At 36.3% G+C, this 22,631-nt stretch overlaps 1 protein-coding gene across 8 annotated transcripts in view; it reads left to right on the forward strand.

Moving 5' to 3' along the window:
• LOC139142593 (intermembrane lipid transfer protein VPS13A-like) overlaps positions 1-22,631 on the forward strand; it is a 125,675-nt gene that overhangs the window by 52,236 nt on the left and 50,808 nt on the right. For 6 of the 8 annotated variants that reach the window (XM_070712577.1, XM_070712581.1, XM_070712584.1 and 3 more), the window contains 25 exons: positions 419-486; positions 1,048-1,206; positions 2,072-2,216; positions 4,658-4,889; positions 5,452-5,674; positions 6,422-6,551; positions 6,696-6,796; positions 7,234-7,367; positions 7,826-8,030; positions 8,705-8,845; positions 9,343-9,489; positions 10,166-10,253; positions 10,614-10,640; positions 11,896-12,013; positions 14,405-14,477; positions 14,863-14,937; positions 15,795-15,939; positions 17,361-17,503; positions 18,286-18,514; positions 18,902-18,975; positions 19,207-19,349; positions 19,752-19,888; positions 20,291-20,441; positions 21,020-21,110; positions 21,968-22,108. In XM_070712577.1, coding sequence (XP_070568678.1) covers positions 419-486; positions 1,048-1,206; positions 2,072-2,216; positions 4,658-4,889; positions 5,452-5,674; positions 6,422-6,551; positions 6,696-6,796; positions 7,234-7,367; positions 7,826-8,030; positions 8,705-8,845; positions 9,343-9,489; positions 10,166-10,253; positions 10,614-10,640; positions 11,896-12,013; positions 14,405-14,477; positions 14,863-14,937; positions 15,795-15,939; positions 17,361-17,503; positions 18,286-18,514; positions 18,902-18,975; positions 19,207-19,349; positions 19,752-19,888; positions 20,291-20,441; positions 21,020-21,110; positions 21,968-22,108 — 3,320 coding nt within the window. The remainder of the gene's footprint in view (positions 1-418; positions 487-1,047; positions 1,207-2,071; positions 2,217-4,657; positions 4,890-5,451; positions 5,675-6,421; positions 6,552-6,695; positions 6,797-7,233; positions 7,368-7,825; positions 8,031-8,704; positions 8,846-9,342; positions 9,490-10,165; positions 10,254-10,613; positions 10,641-11,895; positions 12,014-14,404; positions 14,478-14,862; positions 14,938-15,794; positions 15,940-17,360; positions 17,504-18,285; positions 18,515-18,901; positions 18,976-19,206; positions 19,350-19,751; positions 19,889-20,290; positions 20,442-21,019; positions 21,111-21,967; positions 22,109-22,631) is intronic. The other 2 variants (XM_070712583.1, XM_070712580.1) reach the window with 2 other exon arrangements.

The raw sequence follows: 22,631 nt of genomic DNA on the forward strand, positions 1-22,631 counted from the left end.
TCCAGGTATTTCCCTTACCCCATCCCACTTACCCAAGCCCCAACTGGAGGATGGGAAATATCCTGGGGGAATATATGTTACGAATGTCAAGCAGTAACTGTCGTGATACAGTAAAATATTCAGTTGTGCAAAATGCAAATAAATGGAACTCTGGAAGAAAACTTAATATAATTCATTGTGTATGTTTTTCATTGATTTTTTAATGTGGTGATGTTAAATTGCCAAATGTATTGGGTTTAATATGATGTACTGTGATATTTATATGCAAATACCGATATTTTGACTCATAATGAAAACCAAAAAGTTATATAGCAAGGTTTTACAGATCAAGAAATATGCATTTTTTGCTCTTGTGCGAGGCAAAGTCCAGTTAATCTGATGTGTTATCACCCTTTTTTATTTATTTTTTATCCATCAGTTGAAGATGAAAAGAAGAACATGACTTTTGTAGAGAAACTGACAGCAAGCATCATCAATAATATTCAGGTCAGACTATCTCTCTTTTGGTGTGTTCAGAATTATTTGACACCATTCCTTGTTCCATTTTGGAAGAATTTAATTTGATGCACAGTTTTGTGTTCAGTATCTGATATAAACTGCGGGTAATATCTGTTACATGTATTGGGTATATCCCATAGGTGTACTGCAGGTCAAAGTGCTATAGGAATCTGATTGGACACACAGCATGTGAGGTTGCAAGATTTCAGCGGTAATTTTGAACACAGTCCGATATGTTTCCCATTATCTGCTTGAAATCTTGTAGCAATTCCAATCCTATAAGACAGTTGAAGGTTGAGTGAGAGAGATTGGAATTGGAGGATACATTTGAAAGGGATTATGGGATATGGACCAGATAGCCTTTTGAAATAAGTTACATGTATATACAGAAAAAACAGAAAAAAATATTTTAAATGATACCGGAAATGTTCATGGATGTATTTACATTTTGTATCTGCCTCCAAATCTCTTAGAAACTATCACATAATGAATGAAGTATCTCTCTGACATTTCAACAAAGTGCAATTTTTTTCTCTACCATGGCTACAGGTTACACTGAAGAATGTACACGTCCGCTACGAAGACACAGTGACGTACCCTGATAATCCCATAGCGTTTGGTGTGATTTTACAAAGTTTAACTGCCCAAACTACAGATGATCTATGGCAGCCCACACAGGTGGATGCCTCGGTGTCAGTCATGAGAAAGGTGAGACTAGAATGTTGTCTTGATTTAATGAAAAGTTTCTTTAGGCTTTAGTGTCTTGTTGATACCTTATACACCCAAAATATTTTACATTGTTCAGAACGATTTTGCATAACATGAATTTTACAACCTTCCAAGAAAAATTGTTAAACCACAAATGCAGTGTTGCAGCCAGGACGCGCCCTTGCGACAGTGTCCCCAAAATTGAATCCGTTGTCCGGCATTCTTGCGTACTGCGGGTCACCATGGGCACACTCATGAGTCAACTGTGTTCAATGGGTGTAGTCTGCAAGTAATATCGGATACGACGATAGCACTTGGTTGTAGTTCGACTGTGCTCTAATTGAAGGCAAATACGGTATACTACAAGAGTTGCCTGAAATTGAAGCATAGCAACACGGTGCCGGTAGCTTGAATTTTTTTGTGAAACTATAATGAAACAATACAAAATTTGATTGACAACTCAGATGCATGTTGTCCCAAAAAAGTGCAAAATGTCCCCCAAAATAAATGGTAGCGGGAAACAGTGTCCCCTTGTTTAAAGTTCCTGGCTGCAACACTGCAAATGAAAACTCCATAGATCACATGGCAAATTTAAAAGAAATTTTTCAGTTTCATTTTTACTTACCTTCACCTATTAGTTGGCCTGTGTTCCACCAAATTTTTTCTGTCATTTATGAACTGTAACATCACACAGCAAAAAGAATTTAATGAAAAGTTTTATGGTCATTTATATTCAATTCTTTCTGAATATTTTAGGAAGGCATGGCAAAGATCCAATACCAAACAAAAATGAAGATTATAGAAACATATTTTGTCACATTTCATCAGTGTCTGTAGTTAACATGATTTTTTTTATCGTATACAGTTGATTAAAATGGAATCTCTAGCAGCGTACTGGAATTCTCCATCCAAGACCAGGATTGGAACACAGATCAATGATTCGTCATGGCTTCAAATGATGTATGAAATCGTCAAGTATCACAAAGTAGGAGATGAAGCTGTTGATTTCGGTAAGATGCGAACGGTTTGTCATTGAACTTGAAATACCATGAACACATACGTTGATCATAAGGCTGCTTGATTTTTGTCTGTCTGTCTCAACTTTGGGCATTAAATAGTAAATGGTGATTTCAGTGTTGTTTATAATATTTGTCTGGCCAGTCAGTGTGTAGCAGCTTGAAAGATCTTTTCAATTGATTTGATTAGCATTGATAGGTGTGCACATCTCATACAACCTGCTTTCATAAGGAAATTGACCAATCAGAAATATCTTTGCTTGCACATACTTTTTCCTTCATCTTATTCCGTCGTTGATCAGAATATCAACCTCTTTTATCTGTGGCTATATGTAGCAGTATTGTTCCCCCTGTCCTTTTTATCCACCCTCCTTCCCACTACTGCAATTTCTGCAGTTCATGTGCTATATGTATGCCTGATTAGCTCCTTAAATTTATTAGTCCCCACGGACACTGTTCGGGGGGACTTATAGGTTTGGTCGTGTCCGTGCGTCCGTGCGTCCGTCCGTTCACAGCAGATATCTCGGAGATGCCCAGGTCAGTTTCTTTCAAACTTTTCAAAAGAATAGTACCCTACCTCATACAGATGCACGTCGATTTGTTTCACAATGCGATCAAATTTGGCCGTGTTAGAGGACTTTTTAGTTTACACCTCCATAGACTCCCATGTATAAGGCAGCTCTCCATAGACTCCCATGTATAAGGCCAAGAAAAATAAAATTTAGTTTCTCATCGTATTCATATTGCAAAAAGGATGCAGTGACACAGTTTTTAGTCCCCACAGATAAAGTCCAGGGGGCTTATAGATGGGACATGTCCGTCCGTGAGTCCATCTAGTAGTCCATCCGTCACGCAGATATCTCAGACACTTTGCCAAATGTCATGTGACCTTGGTGACCTTTGACCTCAACTATACATATTTGTCCATAACTCAGTAACCACTAGTGCTACACCCTTCATATTTGGTATGGTGGGACACCTTATGACGCCACATATTGTAGCTCATTAATTATTGCATATCTAATTTTGAGCAAGCCAATAGAGCTAGAGGTCTGATTTTTGGTACATAGGGATAACTTAGCAATGCAATTTTTTTTTACAAAATGTCATGTGACCTTGGTGACCTTTGACCTCAAATATACATATTTGTCCATAACTCAGTAACCACAAGTGCACACCCTTCATATTTGGTATGGTAGGGACACCTTATGACGCAACATATTGTACCTCATTAATTATGTGCATATCTAATTTGAGCTGAGCGAGCCAATAGAGCTAGAGGTCTGATTTTTGGTATATAGGGATAACTAAGCAATACAATTTTTTTGACAAAATGTCACGAGACCTGAATGACCTTTGACCTCAAATATACATATTTGTCCATAACTCAGTGACCACAAGTGCTAAACCTTTCATGTATGGTATGGTGGGACACCTTATGACGCCACATATTGTAGCTCATTAATTATGTGCGTATCTAATTTTGAGCGAGCCAATAGAGCTAGAGGTCTGATTTTTGGTATATAGGGATAACTTAGCAATACATTTTTTTGACAAAATGTCACGTGACCTCAATGACCTTTGACCTCAAATATACATATTTGTCCATAACTCAGTAACCACAAGTGCTAAACCTTCATATATGGTATGATGGGACACCTTATGACGCCACATATTGTACCTCATTAATTATGTGCATATCTAATTTTGAGCGAGCCAATAGAGCTAGAGGTCTGATTTTTGGTATATAGGGATAACTAAGCAATACAATTTTTTTTGACAAAATGTCACGTGACCTCAATGACCTTTGACCTCAAATATACATATTTGTCCATAACTCAGTAACCACAAGTGCTAAACCTTTCATATATGGTATGATGGACACCTTATGACGCCACATATTGTACCTCATTAATTATGCCCATATATAATTGTGGGCAAGCCAATAGAGCTAGAGGTCTGAATTTTGGCATATATGGATTAATTAGCAATACAATTTTAATTTTTTTAAAAAATGTCACGTGACCTTGATGACCTTTGACCTTGATTATACATATATGTGCATAACTCAGTAACCACAAGTTCTATACGCTTCAATTTTGATAGGATATTAGACCTTAAGATGTCACATCTTGTACCTCATTTATTATGCACATATGTACCGTATTTCTCGGCTGGTCAATACAGCTAGAGGTCTGATCTTTTTTCCCGATTTAGAACCATAACTTAGACATGCCTCTTGTTTAAACTGGGAAAAATAACATAAACCTATGTGCCCATAGATCTGAACATATACACTCCAGTGATACTTCTCAATGACCACATTCCCTGCCCCATCAAGACTAATACTCCAATTACAAGTGGGAACTATGTCATTCTCAATGACTTGTCTGACAAAGATTTGATTGCCAAATCGAATATATATCATATTGCAGTGATTCATCCGATTATGACGGAGGCCAAGATTTCCTTTGACAAATCTGACACCAACCTGATGGAACCCAAAATTATGCTGGACATTGTGACGGAGGAGATATCTACCGCCCTCTCGAGGCAACAATATGTAGAGGTTTTGGATCTTGTGCAGTCTTTCAAAATGATGGACATCAATAAATTGTACAGAAAATATGAACCAGATGTTCCTGTGAAAGGAAACGCAAAAGCTTGGTAAGGAGAAATCATTTCTTTGGTTTTTTTTAAAGAAGCAAATTGCAGATTTTATTATTAAACAGTGATCAAAATCTTCCAACAGATTTTACACGTAGTTGTCTATAAGCAAAGACTTGCAAAATTTGACTTGATAAAAATGTCTGTACTTGGTAGAACGATAGGTTCACAACATAAATATATGCTGCTCAAGTTATTGGTGGTAATATATGCAGGTAAGCAAGTCAAGTCTGTGTTTATGACCATTTTTGAAAGTGCAAAAAAATTGATCTTGCACAGTGAAAAACAAAATTTTTGATATAACAATGTGAAAAATATTCTTTAAAAAGAAGCAGTCTAAGATAGATTGCATGACCCACTGGCGAAAAAAGTTCTGAGCAAAATTGTATTTTTACCTCAAATAGTACCAGTGGAGGGCCGTTGCAGGCCCTTCTAAGTGCAAAAAAATGTGTTTAATGAAAAATCCCTGTACTGTAGTCAGCCATATTATTGGTAAATGATTTTCTTCTGAATTAAATAATTACTGCATCTTAAAACTCACTTTTTTTCCATCATTCTACAGGTGGCAGTATGCCTACAAATCCATACTTGAAGAATACATCCGACCTTGGTCCTGGGAGAGGATTAAAGAACACAGGTATCTCTACGAGCAGTATAAGAAGGTCTTTAAGACAAAACTGGAAAACCCTGACAATGTGGACCATTATGCCAGGGAATTGCGTCAGCTTGAAGACAGATTGGATGTCGCTAACATCCTAATGGCCAGGGAACATGCTAGAATTGAGGTGAAGAGATACACTCATAAATTTGTGAAAATATGTTTCTTGTCGTTACACAGAAGTTTGATCTGTTGTATAGGGTGTGGAAATCTATAGAAATTTAATGGTTTCATGGTGTCCTTGATAAATGAAGTATTATTGTATACAGGGCAGCACCATATACGAGGAGAGATTTTTTTACTTCGTAAGTGTTGTTCATGTATATTGAATTGCTAGCTCTCTGCTTATCTTGATTACATGGCTCTTGAGGAGCCTTCAACATCAGTTTGCTTTGAATGTGTCAAGGTTTTGAAATTAAGTACAACTACAAGGTATTTTTGTTACAGCTTTTAAAGCTATTGAGAGATGCTCAATTGAATCTCTCATAATTCTGCACATGAAACTCATCAGTGTAATATTTGCCAAAATCGAGCATGTTCAGTAACTTGTATTTGGTGGTAGAGTTTGGTCCATAGTAATGTACAGTAGTCAGTGACAGTGGAAATGTTCATTCTCAGACTGTTAATGTTTGAACCTCTTCACCCCTATAGCCATGTAAGCAGGTCCAAAGTCACCATTGGTAACAATTGGTTCGGGCCAAACCATTGAGGTGAAAGGGTTAAGATATATGGGAAAAGGGACCTTTTTGTGTGTAGTTATTGATTGATAAACACTTCATTTACACTATAGCTTGCTTTATAAAGTCGGTCATATTAAAGACAATGATTGTACTGGGGTAACAAGTCTTTTTGTCTGCATGCTTTACGTTACCAGTTTATCAAGGAGGCTCCTGAAAGAGAGAAACGGAGGAAGAAAGAGGATTCCGGGTGGTCCTTGTGGAAATGGATAACAGGGAGTAGTGACAGTGAAGATGAACTTGAAGTTGATGAACCTGAAACCCAGGGTAATATTGAAATTTTAAACTTGTTTCTGTATGTCTGGGTTATATCGAAAATTGCCAAAAAAACAGTGATTTTAATATGTAACACCACCTTAAAGACTTTACACATACTTTGACTCTTCACCTAGTGTGACAATCCTCTTTCAGGAATACTTGACAAGCTGACCGAGAAAGAAAAAGAGGAATTGTATAAAGCCATTGGATATGATGAAGAAAGTATAGAGAGAGCTGAAGATAAACCCCCTGATGTGAGTTACCTTGTGTATGATTTTAATTTACTTATGTACCTTGCACTTTGCCTGTTGTATTTATGTGTTATTCTTGTAAGTTTAATGTTTTGACACATTGACCTTTGCTCCCTCCTTTGATGAAAATTTCTACATGATGTCATAGGTTAAAAAAGGTCACGATTCAGAGAATATATTAGCAAGTAAACAGCATTTGTTATTGTTAATAAATATATAAATAAATGGTTTAGTAAATAAGCAAACAATCTTGTCTATAATGTAAAATATTTTCCTTGTTCCAGAGAGTCATACATTTTTTGTTAGCCCAAGTACATAATGTAATTTTTACTTGAATTTTTTCATGTCATGGGGATTCTGCTGGTATGTAGTATGTTGACTGTGCTAGGTATGATATGAAAACTGTAGATAAAACTCGATATGCTGCTTTTCTCATCCAGTATGTTGAAAGAAGATTTACTTTCACCCTGCAAAATTGTGCTGTGTCTTTGCGGAACATCGGCGACATCATGAAGTTCTCATTCCATAACATGGTGACGTCGTTTGAGCAAAGACCTTCAGCTGATGCTTTCAAGTGAGTGTTGAATTGATTGGTTTCATTGAGAAATCTGCAAGTTAATTGCCGATGTTGCAGTATGCATGTAAAGTTGTGTTCTTTGTAAATTTATACATGCGTGATGGAGTAGTATGCATTTATGCAAACTGCAGTAATGTATGCAAATTACATTAATGTATGCAAATTATATATACATTTTATGCTAATGATTCATTTTCAATATTGAATATACATATACCTCACATCTTGCATTATATCATATTATACAGCTACTCATGGTGTTGGTTTCAAACAACCTGGTATGTAGGACTCCATAGCAGAGCAAGATGATCGAAAAAGATTGACACTGTGAGTCAGTAAGCTATGTCCATAAAATAACAAATATAAGCTATTAAGGGGGGGGGGGGTTATTACAGGACGCTGTAAGACATTATGATGAAAGTTGACCAATTCAAATTTTGTTGTACCTCATACAGGGTAAGAACCAGCACAACTAGTGTACTGATACAAGGATGTACTGCAACACAGGAACTCATCCCCATACTGACATCTGAGAAGACAAGGACCAATGGCTACGGCACCCAAGTGTTCAGCCTTGAGTTTGAAACCAATCCACTGTCTGTGACTGCAGATAGCTCTGTCTCTGTCAACATGGAACCTGTAGAAGTTATCTACCACGATGTGAGTTGATATTCATATTTTTGTTCTTTCTCCATGAAAACCAAATGAAACATGGAATATTTAGTATGTAAATCACTTCACACAGGACAGCTAGCCATTTCCATGTAAGCTTTGTTTACTATTACATGAAATTATTAAGTCTTCATTTTTTGAGTAACAGCTGATTCCTGAATGTTTTACCGATACATTAAGAAAGTGCAAAATTTTAAGTCATGTTCAGTATACATTTTCAGAGCATGGTTAACCCTTTGAGTGCCAAAGTCAATTTTTGTCGCCTTTACAGAATATACCTCTGTCAATTTTTTTCAGATTTTTGCCAAAATTTTGATGAAGAACTGTAGCCAAGGAAATGTGATTTCCATTTGGTCCAAAATTATCAAAAAAATTACAGAAAAATTCAAAATTTTGGCAAAATGTTGCACTAAAACTTTAGTTGGAAAAATTACAGCACTCGAAGGGTTAAAATGTTTGCTCAAAACTATTTTTGAAAATTACATAGGCAATCTGCAGTCACTACCAGTACTCACTGATCTTGTGACATGAACTTTTACTGAATATTGCAATTCAAGAATGGTTTTGATTTTCCACCACTTAATAAAGCAAGTCTAAAAAAAAACAACAAAATTGTGATAGTTTTATTTTATTTTGAAATATTTTTTAACTTCTTCACATAGCATACCTTATCAGAATTGATCAACTTTTTGACCATACCACAAGTTGATGTAGAAGGGCTCAAAGCAGCAGCTTCTAACACATTGCAAGAATTAGCAGTGGTCACAAGAGCTAATTTGATGAGTGCAATAGAAAATCACAAGGTAAGGCATCCAAATTTGATAATCAGTGTGTCCAAATATGGTCATTGGCATGGAGAGCTACCTAATATGGTCACTGCAGTCACAGTCACTGTGGTAGTTTTCCTAATATGGTCATTTAAGTGGAAGATTTCCTTATATGGTCATCGATGTTGCAGATTTATTCAAAGTGTTGTCATCACTTGTAAAGTCATCACTTGTAAAATATTGCTAAATTTGATCTCAATGATATAATGTTAAATGAAATATAGTCCTCTGAAAATATTGAAAATATTGGTTCAAAAAGCAGTGTGTAACAAAATTTGTTTATTTTGTCAGTAATTGTCAACGATTTCCAAACTTATGGTTATAAGTTAAAATGTGTATCAACTGTCACCTTTTGATCACTAGCAAAAATAGTGAGGACAATTTCAGAAATGGTATGAAATGTTTGACCATGTTATTTATAGGTAAATTCAAGCATACTAGTTGTTGGTTGTGTTTTAATATCTTTCTTTCAGACTATTCATGTTGACATTGATGTGAAGTCTCCATACATAATAATACCAGAGCATGGTGCCATTGATAAAGGCGGCCATGTTTTAATTCTGGACCTTGGTAGTCTGACTGTCACCAGTGATCTGCAGACCAGTGCACCAGTACTAGAGGTAATTCATTTTCTTGAAAGATTTCTTCAAAGCTGTTTTCAGCTTTTGCTCCATTTTCCATACAGTTGTTACACAAACAGACACACAAGCAGCGACGCACATGTTAATTTTGGTTGCCTTTATGAAATTTTAAGTATTTTTAGAGGCACTCAAAAACAGAGAGTTTACCATCAGTGAAAGGTTAAAGGTCAAATGCAGTCAACTCTGCAGACTTGGTGTAATAAAATGCTTGTAAGAACCTGTAGCAGTCAACACGTACGTCAGCTCCCCTTTGCTGTATCAATAGACACTAATAGGATCAGTACATGTCTGTCGCATGTATCTCTGAGGTTGATATCCACTAAAAACACTTCAGAACTGTCAAATTTGCATTCAGCCTTGGCAGTAGGTTCTGCATACATTGGAGATTGAATATTATCTGTATGAATTTCTGTATGAGTTAGTTAGTGTACAATACACAAGTGGTAAGTCTGAGTGGTAAAATAAACTAAGGAGATACACTGTACCGCTTACACTGTGTTGTGTATTTGGTTTTTGTGTACTGTGGGTAGACTTCAGATTTGTTCAATTTGTGATTCCTTTTCTTGTGAAAGATAATGTTACATGTAGTTTCCAAAGAAATGATGTATTGGTCGATTTATCAAGACTTCTATTGTCTTGTTTCGTTTCTCTTTAGGATTCTACCATGACAGAGATAGAACAGAGATTGTATGACAAGTTCAACATCAGAATTAGTGACATCCAAATTCTGTTTGCACAAGCAGGTGAGGAAATACAGTTTAATTTAACAAACAAATATAACCTGTGACCTTTTGCTTTTGTAACAAGATTGCTAATTCGTTAACAGCTGTAAACGTACTAACTCCCTGTAGTTTAAATGCCACCATGAATATTAACGCAACTAACTGTTGGCTGTCATGGAGTTGATTTCAATCACAGTTTAATCCATTGTTGTCTGCCTTACATGAAAAAGATATCAAACTGCAAAAAAAATATCAAATCGCAGATCAGGAGCAACCGATTCACAAATCAGAATTTTCTCAAACTGATATGATCATATTGTAAAAAAATTTCAAATTTTGAAAGTTTCTTTGTTAATAACAAACAAATCATGTGATTTCTAGATAACTTTCCTTACGGAAAAATTGACCGTGAGTATGTCTCCGTTTACAAAAGAGTTCTCAAATACTCTTCTCTAAGGTTGTGCATGTATCATTATCATACGATGTTTTCACAAAATAGGCTTCTGTCTCTTGTAAAGTTATTGGTGCCAAGTTATTGCAACTCCAAGACAAGGTTTGCGCTAATTTGTTTTTAATTTTTTTTTCTAACTAGACTGCCTACTAATAGTATGAACTATGTCATCCTCACAACATCAACTCATGTGATAATAAAACTTGCAAATTGTAACACTGATGGTTCTTAATGGCACAAAAGGCTTTCTCTTTCAAAAACACGACTGCAAGTTATGCTTTTAGTTTTATCTTTCTATGCTTCGTCAAGTAATGCACTGAGCATGTGTTAAAGTAATTATGTATTATCTATCGACGAGGTTGGTAGAAGTAGTCGGCCAATAAGGTTCATCTTCAAATACATGCATAGGCCACATGATCAATGAATGCATATCACAGATTTGCCACATGCATATCACATGTTCATCACATGCATATAACATGCATTTGAAATGATCATCAATGTTGCCAAGGTGTAAGCATGAGATATGCACTCTACATAACTGATGAAATTTTCCGTCAAGTGTTATTCTTTGACCATGCCATAATACAAAAATTTATTACAAAAGGAAAATACAAAAAGCAATATTAGTAGATGCAAAAAATTTAATTATCTCACAAAAAATTGTACAAGTATTGAATTGAAATTCAAGTATTGGAGACCTGCATGTGAATGACAATGAACATCTGATTTCCCGACAACAAACGTTTGAAATTTTTTTGAAAAGTCTCAAAAATGGTGTTTGTGCACAATCAATGTGCTGAAAGACATTTCTAGCCAATTGAGTCTCATTTCACTGACACCCTACATTCATATTGCATTCATCTGCACCATTATCAAAAACTAAAAAGTATTTTGGTACAGGGAAAATGCAAATTCTGGTATTTTACAAGTCCTGATAATTCTTCTTAGAAAATTTAAAAAATTCAAAAAAGTTTAAAAAAATAAAATACAATTTACAAATCTGTGAAAATGATCTTTCTTTTACTGTCACCTCTTAAAGTACAAAATACTGCATCAGTAGTTACAGCAGGTACAGCACACTCTCATAAAAGCAGACACAAAGATATCTTCAGACAAATTTATGATTTTGAGTCAGAGGCAGCATTATTCTTTGACATTTTGTAGTTTCTGTCGCTAGTGTGAGAAATTTCCATGGTGTTATATTCACAGACGATGACTGGCATAATGCTCACGCCCTGAAGGACACGGAATATCATCTCCTGCCCAGTACTGCCCTACAGATATCCGTCTTTCTGAGTGTGAAACCAGACTACAAGCTGCTGCCACAGTAAGTTTATACAGATGTGTGGAATCTCACCCAAGCACACATGTACTATGTTTTCATTTACACCAATGCCAGCTTTACATAAAACTGTACACAGGGCTTGACAATTTTTTTTCCAGTTCACTTGTCCGTCGGACAAGTGGATTTTCAATTTCACTTGTCCTCTCAAAAAATTTACTTGTCCTCCATTTGTAATAATCAAGACCAAATACTTGCGACGAATTCCGTAGTGGCTTTCAGGGTTTTCTTATTTTGGTGATTTTCGCCGATGTTGACGCCGATTTTTCTCAAAAGTTTACATTGAAGTATGCCTGCGTACGGTCTGTGTGTTCCCGGCGTTATACGGCCTCCGCCAACAGAGACCGTACAACGCCGGGAACACACAGACCTGTACGCAGGGCTACAAACATTGAATTTGAAGGTACATATCTTACATCGGCTTCCCGTGTTTGGCAAGCATAAATGCTGTCGTAAAAAGATTGGTCAGTTTCTGTCTCTGGTCGTCGTCATTCGCTTCACGCATTGCGAGTGCATGCGATCGGGGTGTTGGCCCCGGGCTCAGCGGGACCCACAAAATTTCCACAATCATTGTCCCCGTCACTATCTCATCTGCGATGCGCCAAAAGTCCAAATGCGGTTGACTAAACCACGGTCCCTCCACAAAACTCGTGAGACCTGAACGCTTCAACGCGAAACATGTCGCATCCGTCAAGAAAAGCATTTCGCTTGGATTGGCCATGGAGGTAGTCTCTTCCTACCTAGTACCTCCATGGTTTGGCAATGGTGGGGTACTTGAGACACGACGTATAGAACATTTTGGAATCGTCATATTTCAACCAAGGCCACTGTGCTTTCCATTTCGGGAGATAACATCTACGGCGTTTTTCCTCATCATAATGCTTATGTTTAGATCTTTTGTCAGAAACATCGTTCTAATCATCACATCGAGTCGTCGATTCTCAGACGATCCCACTCACGCTGGCCCTCGTGGCGCCGTCGTAAATCATCACAACGTCGTTTCTCAGAGTTACACAATGCCCATCGTCGTAAACTACGCGCCTCTTTACGGCAACAGCTTTGCTTGATTTTTGCGTAGGTCTGCGGAGCGGAAATTACGCTCTGGCTCGCGAAAATGCACAATGCCTTGTTTGCGTTAGTGGAAATATTACCGTAAAATACTCATATTTACAGCGATCACTCCACAAACTATCTGCCAACAATGTTCGTCTACCTCGCGAGGCCGCATAAATGATTTTGAAGTACTGCACGGTCGATCGCCGATAAGCAATATGATTGGGTTTTGCAATTTTTTACCTAATTTGTTGGGGCGGAGCAGTCAGCATACAACAAAGAAATGCTGTTTACGCCAAATTTTAAGCGACTTTTTTAATTGGATGATGAAACAATTTCATGTCGATCATCAAAAAATTGCAACATTTTGTGAGTCGGCAAGTGAATCACAGAAGAACGTCACAATTGTATCTAAAAAAAGTCAGTGATTGACATTTATTTTGTGTGAACGACAACGCAAATCGGGCGACACGTGCACAAACCGCAACTTAGGTTCGCGTTGATTGCGCCAGAAGTTGTATAAACAACTTGTCCGGCGGGCGACCAGATTTTATTTTTGACTTGCCCGAACGTAAATTTCACTTGTCCCGGGCGTCGGGCGATAGGAATTGTCAAGCCCTGCTGTACAGCATTTATCAAAGATCGAATAATTGTATATACGGTATTATCCAAATTCAGGCATACATGCATCGATATAGAAAGATTTAAACTTTTATGGAAACTTTCCCCAGGGAATTCTTAAAAGCACTTTCTATCATAACAAAGAATCAAACATGGGATAAGGAATTAGAGAAACAAACTGCCCGTAACTGAACGATATTTGAAATTCAAAATGGCTGCCATACCCTGTGTTAACTCAATGGGGAAAAGTTAAATTGTTGATTTTCAAAAATGAGATCATGAATATTTTAAGTATTCCGTAATTCTTCAAAATGAGTCCATACGTACAGCAGATGACCAGAAAAGTATTGTAAATCCAAAAATCTGTCTCCAAGGCACATTTTATCATAGGGATCTATTACACTCAGAGATAGGTAACTCTAATGTGTTTGATTCAAGTCATACAATCCTGTTATACACGTACAGTCTTGTTCTTTTGAAGATCCTTTGGATAAAATGAAATATCTCCCATATGCTCTCATACAGATCAGAAGTACATTAAAATGTAGCTTCCAACACATTGAGAGAATTTTCTAGAGTATTCCCTAGCAACAGTAGTTGCCATGGAGACAATAATTTCCCAAACAACACCTTGGTATGAATGTAGGTTGCATGTAAATTAAATTTATGTTTCCCAGCTGACTTATTTTCCTTGGTTCTCAGGACAAAATTAGAGGCTGTTTTACCATCGCTGAAAGTCACAGTCTCAGACGAGAGACTCAAGGCCCTGTTAAAGGTAACATTCTAAAAGTCAATTTTAAACTAACATATACTGCATGTGTGTTATGATTGATCAGGGTCAGCAAATCTTGTGGTATGACAACCATGATCACCAACAACTTTTTAGCCAATGATGCTGAATAGCTGTACTCATCTTGTCAGATGTTACAGTTCTATTATTAAAGATGAATGTTATTACAAGCACTAAAACTTAATCAATCTCCAAAAATTTAATGAGCATTGAACAGAAGTATGCGCGGTAATATTTGGTTTTCAAAAATACCATCACACATGCGCTCAACTCTGTTTCCTAGATTCAAAATCGACCAACTTAAATGTAGTTCAGACAGATAGATAGCTATACATTGTCTGACAACACCCTCTGTGTTCTGCCTTCACAGTTTGCTCAGAATATACCCTTGCCAAGTCAGAAAGTCTCCACTGTATCCCTGGCAAGCACAACAATTCAAAAAATGGTAAGTGCATTGTCTGTGAAGTTCACAGCTTTGACACCCAGTCATGTCAATTAATATTCCCGTGCAAAAAATATTGGATGGAATACTATGGTACCCTAGCAATCCAGTGCTAATGCTCTTGGACGTGTTTTTATTTTGTTTGAACATTTTCCTGTATATTATGCTGCTTTTTGTCTTGTGGAAATCCCATTTGATTCAAGGTTCAATAGTCCCATCAGAACAGTTCTATAGTGCAGCTTAAATCCCCATGGGATTTTTGTAAGCGTCATTTCACAAATCATTTTTATCATAATCATTTCAAAATTGCTTCTAAGTCAACAAAGAAAGGTAACTATGTGGACTTGATGTCTGTATTTCAAAGTAAACATTTAAGCACTCAATGGCTTTTACAGACAAGTCATATCTCTATTCCGCTTTCGTGTTGCTGACTTAAGATTGTCTGCAGAATTTCTGGTTCTGTATAAATAACACCATAGTAGTATATTAATAGTGCAGATACAAGTATCTGATTGTTCAAGATGTGCTATGATATAGCACAATTGGAACACACAAGAGATCTCGGCTAGATAAAACTTTCTATTTTGACACTTTACACCAGAATTCTAATGTCCTGTGATGATGTAATAGCAATGAACCACCTCAGCAACTGTTATACCACTCAGTATTTGACCAGTTCACAACTCATAGGCACTCCCTATCACTCCTGCATATAAGTTTTGAACTGGTCAAAATCTTGTGGTATACCATCGCTGGCCGTGGTTTATTACTTAAGTATACTCCATATATATCTCAGCGTTCTTTAGTCCAGGAGGAGCATTCTACCTTTCGTTTGCCTTTTTTTCTGTCTACTTTCACAGGACGTCAAACACGTAAAACAAGATCTAGACATGCAGTCATTGAGAAGAATCAGAAAGTCAGTGTCAAGGAAACCGAAACCAAAGCCAGTCGCAGATGAAATTGATGCAGGGAGACCAAATCTTGAAGCCCAACCGTCTGTGGCAGGTAAGATATCATTATTGGACAAATACAAAATTATCATTGATTTCAAGAGGAAGAGGTTCCTGTATTTTTCACTCAGTATTTATTTAGCAGACTTTGTCATAAATATGAAGATGGACATTAGTTACCCACTGCTCTGAGGGACTGTTGATTGTAAAACCTGATGTGTGACAAATATACTTTATTTATGCTGACTCCTTCAAAACGAAACTCTTTTCTGTGAAAGTTGTTTCGGAACAACTACCACAAATTCCTTATTGCGATTTCTGCGCATGCAAAACAAATTGAGGTCTGGCACCAATCCCTTAAAAAGAAGAAATTATGTATCTCTTACGTCAGCTTTTATGATCGACAGTCCCTAAGTATAAAGATGCATGTCTTGTGGATTTCACCCCTTGCAAATGATGATCAATGATTTCTTTGTACTTGGCTTTCTTATTCCTGAATGGTGTCCGTACTATTCACATTCTGTATCTGTACATCACCAAGTGAGACACAAGGATTTGATTTACCCTGTTCCCCACCTATTTCCAGTAAGCGGTTCCACGGTCACCATTGGTAACAATTGATTTGGACTAAAACATTCTGGCAAAAGGGTTAAAGATTCTCAGTAATTTTATTAATGTAACGATGTTGCTTTGAATTTCATGATCTGTTAGCCAATGAGGGTAAGCCAAGGTATGCTTATAAGGGTCACCAACAGGTAGCTGTAAAACATTTCTTTTGGTAATTTGCACAAAGCTAATATTCTCCAGAACATAGGGAAAAAACACCAGAGGATCTTTCGAAATATTCTGATGCAAAGAAATCATGCTGCCAAATAAAATCTTGCAAAATAACAAAAATTAAGGTGCATATTATTAAGACATAATTATCTTTTATGTTTAAAATCATGAATATTGGAAAAAATAATGGTATTACAAACTAACGTTCAAATTGTCTTTCTTTTCTGTATTTACTCTTCCCTTCCAATGATCACTATCACTGTCATCTTGTATCTCATCATATTTTCTTATCTATCCTGTTAAATTTCTGTACAATTTCTCTATAAACATACCATAATTGTTTATGCAAATATTTTCCAATTTTTGTCAATATTTTTGTTATAATTCATTGTTGTGTGATTGCATGCCTGGTTGTTTATACTCCAAATGGCTCATCAATTTATCCCCTCCATTATTGCATGTACCCTCATCCCCTCCCCTCCCCTTTGTCACTTTGTTGAAATCTGCCACACATATATATTTTCATTGTGTGAATTATTCCAATTATCACATGTGTGCCGTGCATGACTGTTCTTTGCTTTCACGTGCCCTGCACGTACTCTATCTCATTCCATAACCCCTACCCAAACCCCATTCCCCACCGCATGCTACTCTCCCCTGTCATTCCCACCCATTGCCGGCACATCATGCATGCCATAGATTCTGAACCCTACTATTCCGCATCTGATCATTCCGATGAAGAAGTCCAGGAGTGGGCCAGCATTCTGGAAGTTCCGGCGTTTGAAGACACGGCCAGCAACTCCAACTACACTACAATGCTGCTCAGATTCATCATCAGAGAGGTGAGAAAATCAAGCCCCTCTTTAAATTGTGTACCCCGAAACCTATGGAATGACCCAACATACAATTATAAATTAGTGGAAAACATCAATTATATGTGTCAGGAGGAGTACAACAACGTTAAAGTGTGACATAGAATTAAACAATTGTCAAACTGTCAGATTTTTTCCATAGTGGCCATGCTTTCATCAATAATACTATCACTGTGCATTTCTGACTTTTCTGAACCACAACTACAATATTTTTCCTGTGCAATTTTTTTCAAATATTAAATTTTTACTGGAAACGAATAAAACACACCAGAGGAATTGCTGCAGTATACTATCCAATACTAATTGTATGATTGCATAAAGCATATAGGATTTCTTTTTCTTATCAGTCATTTTTTGTGATTTATGCAAAATGTCTCTAAACGTTTTGTGCTTTCTTATTCAAATTTCAGCTTAATAACAATTTATTATTGTGTTGCAGATTTAGTTTTCTGTAACAGTTTCTGTCATGACCAACTGGCCAGAAAATGTTAAAACATGGTTTCCGAGTTATTCTAATAGGATTCCCTTTTTGGCCATGTGGATTGCAGCATTGTCCTAGGGTTCCCAATTTGAATCCATTTCTCCAGATTTCGTGACCCTATCTGATAAACACTATAGAAATGCCATTCAAAAGTTGTCCTTATGATTTTCAATGATAATTTCAGCATATAACTAATGTTTAAACATTGAAAATTTTCCTTTTCTCCATTTTGTCAATTTAATATCCCATACCCATCACGTCATTCACACAGGTGATGTTTTTGCTGTCCAAAGTGGAAGCTGACAAGTCGCCTCCAGTCATTGAGAAAGCAGCCACATCATCGGCCATGGATTCAGATTCTGAAAAAGAAGACAATGTGGACAATGAGTATCTGATGTTTCGTGTAGATTCTCTCTGCACTGACGTGGCCGTCTCTACATACAGCAACACGATACACATTGGATTGGGTGGTATACAGGTCATTGATAAAATACACACAAGTAAGTACAACCCAGGGAAAGTCTGATTCTCTTGAACAAATTTTGTGTCTGATTATCAAAAATAAAATTCACTGAACCACTTTAAAAGAGAGTTGCCAAATGGTTCTAGCTTCCATGAAATAATTCATCAATATTTTCAGACTTAACCCCATGAACAGTTTTGCTAAGCATTCATCCAATATTCTGATGGTGATTTCTGAAATATATTCATGTATGCAAAACTATTAATAGGCATTGTTGCATCATACAAATTAGCTAATAATAACTCATTCTCTATTACAAATATTTACAGACCTAAAATCATGCATTATAAATCAGCAGCGGTAGTAGTACATGAATGAACTTTGTCTTTTACTAATGAAAAATTGTGATTTGTTTGTGTTTCAGAGATGGATGGTACATATCTCCATTTAATCAGCTCACCAACCAAAATGGAACTGATATCAATCCTCTACAGAAAGGTATTGTCACTTTTTGTAAGGCATTTTTGAGCTGTAAATCAATGTTTCAAAAAGGTTTTTCACAATTAATTGTGAATACTGGCACTTTCTTGATTGACACATGTATAACATTGACAGTGATCAAATTTTACTTCTGGCATGTACTTGTAAGATATTATTACATTTTAACCAGACTAGTCAAATTATAATTATGCTTCAGTGTTTAATACCAAAATAATTTTTCCCCCACAGGTTGATCCTAAATGTCCAGATTTTCAGTCCTACTACAATGCCATGGAGCAAGCAGCAGTCATCAGGTTTACCGCCCTCAACGTTGTCTTTCACAAAGATGCCATGATGCATCTCAAGGAATTTACAGAGGATCTCCTCAAGAGGTGTGTAAGATGGGTAGTAACTTTTCTACTGGTCCATTTGGAACAAAGAGTTGACATTTCATGAGTCATTTTCTTCTGATTTCAGGAGAAAAATAATTTCTGAGTGCAGAATGGTAACAGATATGCTGTGTGATTGAATTTTAATCATAATGTGTTGTCAGTAGAGCTGTAGGTCAAGTTGTAAGCTGTCAAAAATGCCACTCACCTAGGGAGTTGGACTAGAATCAGGTTCAGGACTCCCTAGGAAAATCTAATAGTTCACTCTCTTTATATAGCACCCACAGTTCTCAGTGTGTTTTTAGAAAATTTTAGAAATTTTGACTCAAATTTTTTGCAACTCAGAAAAAAGATAACAGTCACATTCCGTATTAACGTCATGGTGATTTCTGATTGTACACACAGTGCATCTCCACTCACAGCCAAGGAATCACCAACCACAGAGTCAGAACCTTCAATTCAAATACCTCAACAGCCTCAAAAAACACCAGCCACTGGTGAGACCAAACCAGATGGTGCCAAGCAAACATCTGCACCGTCAGGTAACTTTGGTGAATTTTTTATTGCACATTCAGTCCAATGTTAGCATACTCTTTCACCATTACAAGGAGGATATATTTGAAGTTTTTCTCCTTAAGGATTTTGAAAGTGCGTTTATTTATTTATTTATTTATTTATTTATTTATTTATTTATTTTTATTTATTTATTTATTTATTTATAAATAGATAAATAAAATAAACTGTATCAGGTAGTAATGACAATGTTGAAAACAATCATCCTTGTAAAATTTGAAAATTTTTTCAAATTTTACAGTGGAATTTAATGATCTACTGCCGATCCCATATCTGTCCTATCATTTTTTGAAAACCACAGGAGCCTGTAAGCAATTCTAGAGTGTCTTTTTTTCTACTCACTAATGTAATAATTGAACTTTTTTCAACAGATGCAAAGAACATCAAGTTCTTTGTGAGAGCCAAACTGGATTACCTTTCTCTGACTCTGTGTGACACTCACAACAACCTGGCTGAAGTCTTTGTCAGAGATCTGGAGTGTGCAGTCACCATGAAAGTTAGCAGGACTACTATCAGGGCAAGGTTGGTCAAATTCAAGTGTTTACAAAGGGAGGGGAGAGGATGGACCTGATTGTGTACATGAAGCATTACTACTCTATGGAACAAAAGTTTTCTTTCAAATCTAATGCACTGTAGGAACAGTATTTCAAACTCTGTTTTGTAAAATATTATTCCAATCTGTTGCTTGTGTGAAGTTATTCTGAAGCCTGTTAAGTGAATCAAGTTTTGACCATCTTATTTGTGATAAATGAAAATTTGATTTTTTGCCCATATAAATTATCTAGAAATAGCAATCATTTTGAATTAAAAGTTTATTATAGGTAATTTCTTTGTCTAATCCGGTAATTTGCAGTGATTACCACTGATTTTTGTTCTTAATTTTTGATAATGATTAAGAAAAAGAATGATTTGTTGTCTTCTCTTGGACAATTTGAGCAAAAGTTTAAACTTTCTGCTTTGAGATACATCTTACCTAAATCAAAATGCACTAATAACATACTACTACTACTACTACCACTACTACATAGAAGTAAGCAGATCTCTCTCACTGATATTTCATCCCAGATATAGTTTCATCTTTCATTTTTTCGTCTTGACAGACTAAAGGATTTATCCATAGAGGACTCCATGAGTAGCAATCTGTACACTAAGATAGTCTGCATAGAAGATGCCACAGTCTTTGATGTCAAGGTACAGTGGCCTTTAATGTTTCTATTTATAACCAAATTATGCTATATGGTTTCAAAACCTGTCTTCATGGATCTCAGAAAAAAACCCAGAACTACTCATACTGACGTAAATGCAACAATCTAAAGTGGAAAGTCTGTGAAAGATTTCTCACAGTTTCTCACAGTGATGAGTATCTGCTTGAATAAATGTGAAAGTACAAACTAGTGGAAATCCTGTGAATTTGCTTCTATAGGGAAAAGCGCCCTCGTTTCAAGAAGGTAGTGAAAGTTTTGTCTTTTTCCAATTGGCAACCACCTGTTGTCTAAGGTGTGACAATAGCGTAAATGCACTTTGGCTCCTATCTGACATTCTTCATGATTTGAATTGTATGACCACTGCAAAGTTTATTAATTAATAAAAACATGCATTTCTTGAATTATCTCAGAATATGCATGAAATGAAACACATGCTTGAAAAATGCCTTGTGAATAATTATGAAAGTGCATCCGATCAGAAGCATCAAGTTCAGATCTATTGCTGGAGGACATTACCTAACAATGCCACAAATCAAACAAAAGCAGATTTCAAGATGGCCCTCTCGTAAAAATGTTATTTTACTGGAAATATATCACTTACATTTTTATGAATATTTGATTGTGAATTCAGACTCAAAGAAGTGATGGTTAGTATGTTTTAGAGCATTGCTCAGTGAATGAAAGTCATGCACTCAAATATCATCACCTGAATAAAAGGTGTGCCCTTCCTGATAGCATGTTCCAATTGTGCTTCTGCATAGATAAGTACCAGTTATCTGGAAAGGGTTGATTATAAACGCAAGAAGTATTCCTTCTAACTAGTCGGTGTGTTTTGTGTTTCAGTTTATAATCTTCAATCAGCAACCAAACCAAGTCTTTGCTACAGACATCAAAACTTCTCCCATTCCGTTGGACTACAATCTGAGACTAAGAATGGGACGTGTACAGTTTGTCTTCCTCAATAAGTTCATCATAGATGTCACGGTAAGTGGATTCCAGAATTCCTATGAAAAGTTTTTTTAATTTCTTCATTGTTTTTTTTTCTGCCATTATTGCTGTTTCAACTCTAAAGTCTATAAGCCGCTTTTTTGCAGTGTTAAACACAGTTTTCTGTCAGTATCATTCACATCCTGGAATTAGCTTTTAAATGTTATACTTCTCCTCTGATATGGCCATATTATCATGCTGGTATACCCACCACTCCATCCTGGTGACATTCATCGTAAAATGTTAGCCATAATATTTTACGATGAAGGTTAAAATATGCATAATAAACACAATCAGTTTTGGAGTGTACCCGGACCACATTTGCAGTTTGATAGTAAACAAAGTAAACAAACAAAATGGCTGCTGCTCTCCTCCTACAATGTGATCATTTAAGGGCTTTAAGAAACAAGGATATTAAGTGTGGTGAAAACATCTTTCCAATTCATATGAATATTTTGTTTTAATAGTACAGTTCATGAAATTCAATGGATGATGTCAATGTAGATGATCTTCCCGATTA

Source organism: Ptychodera flava, chromosome 10 (assembly GCF_041260155.1).
Source record: "Ptychodera flava strain L36383 chromosome 10, AS_Pfla_20210202, whole genome shotgun sequence".
In the NCBI taxonomy this organism is placed as follows: domain Eukaryota; kingdom Metazoa; phylum Hemichordata; class Enteropneusta; family Ptychoderidae; genus Ptychodera; species Ptychodera flava.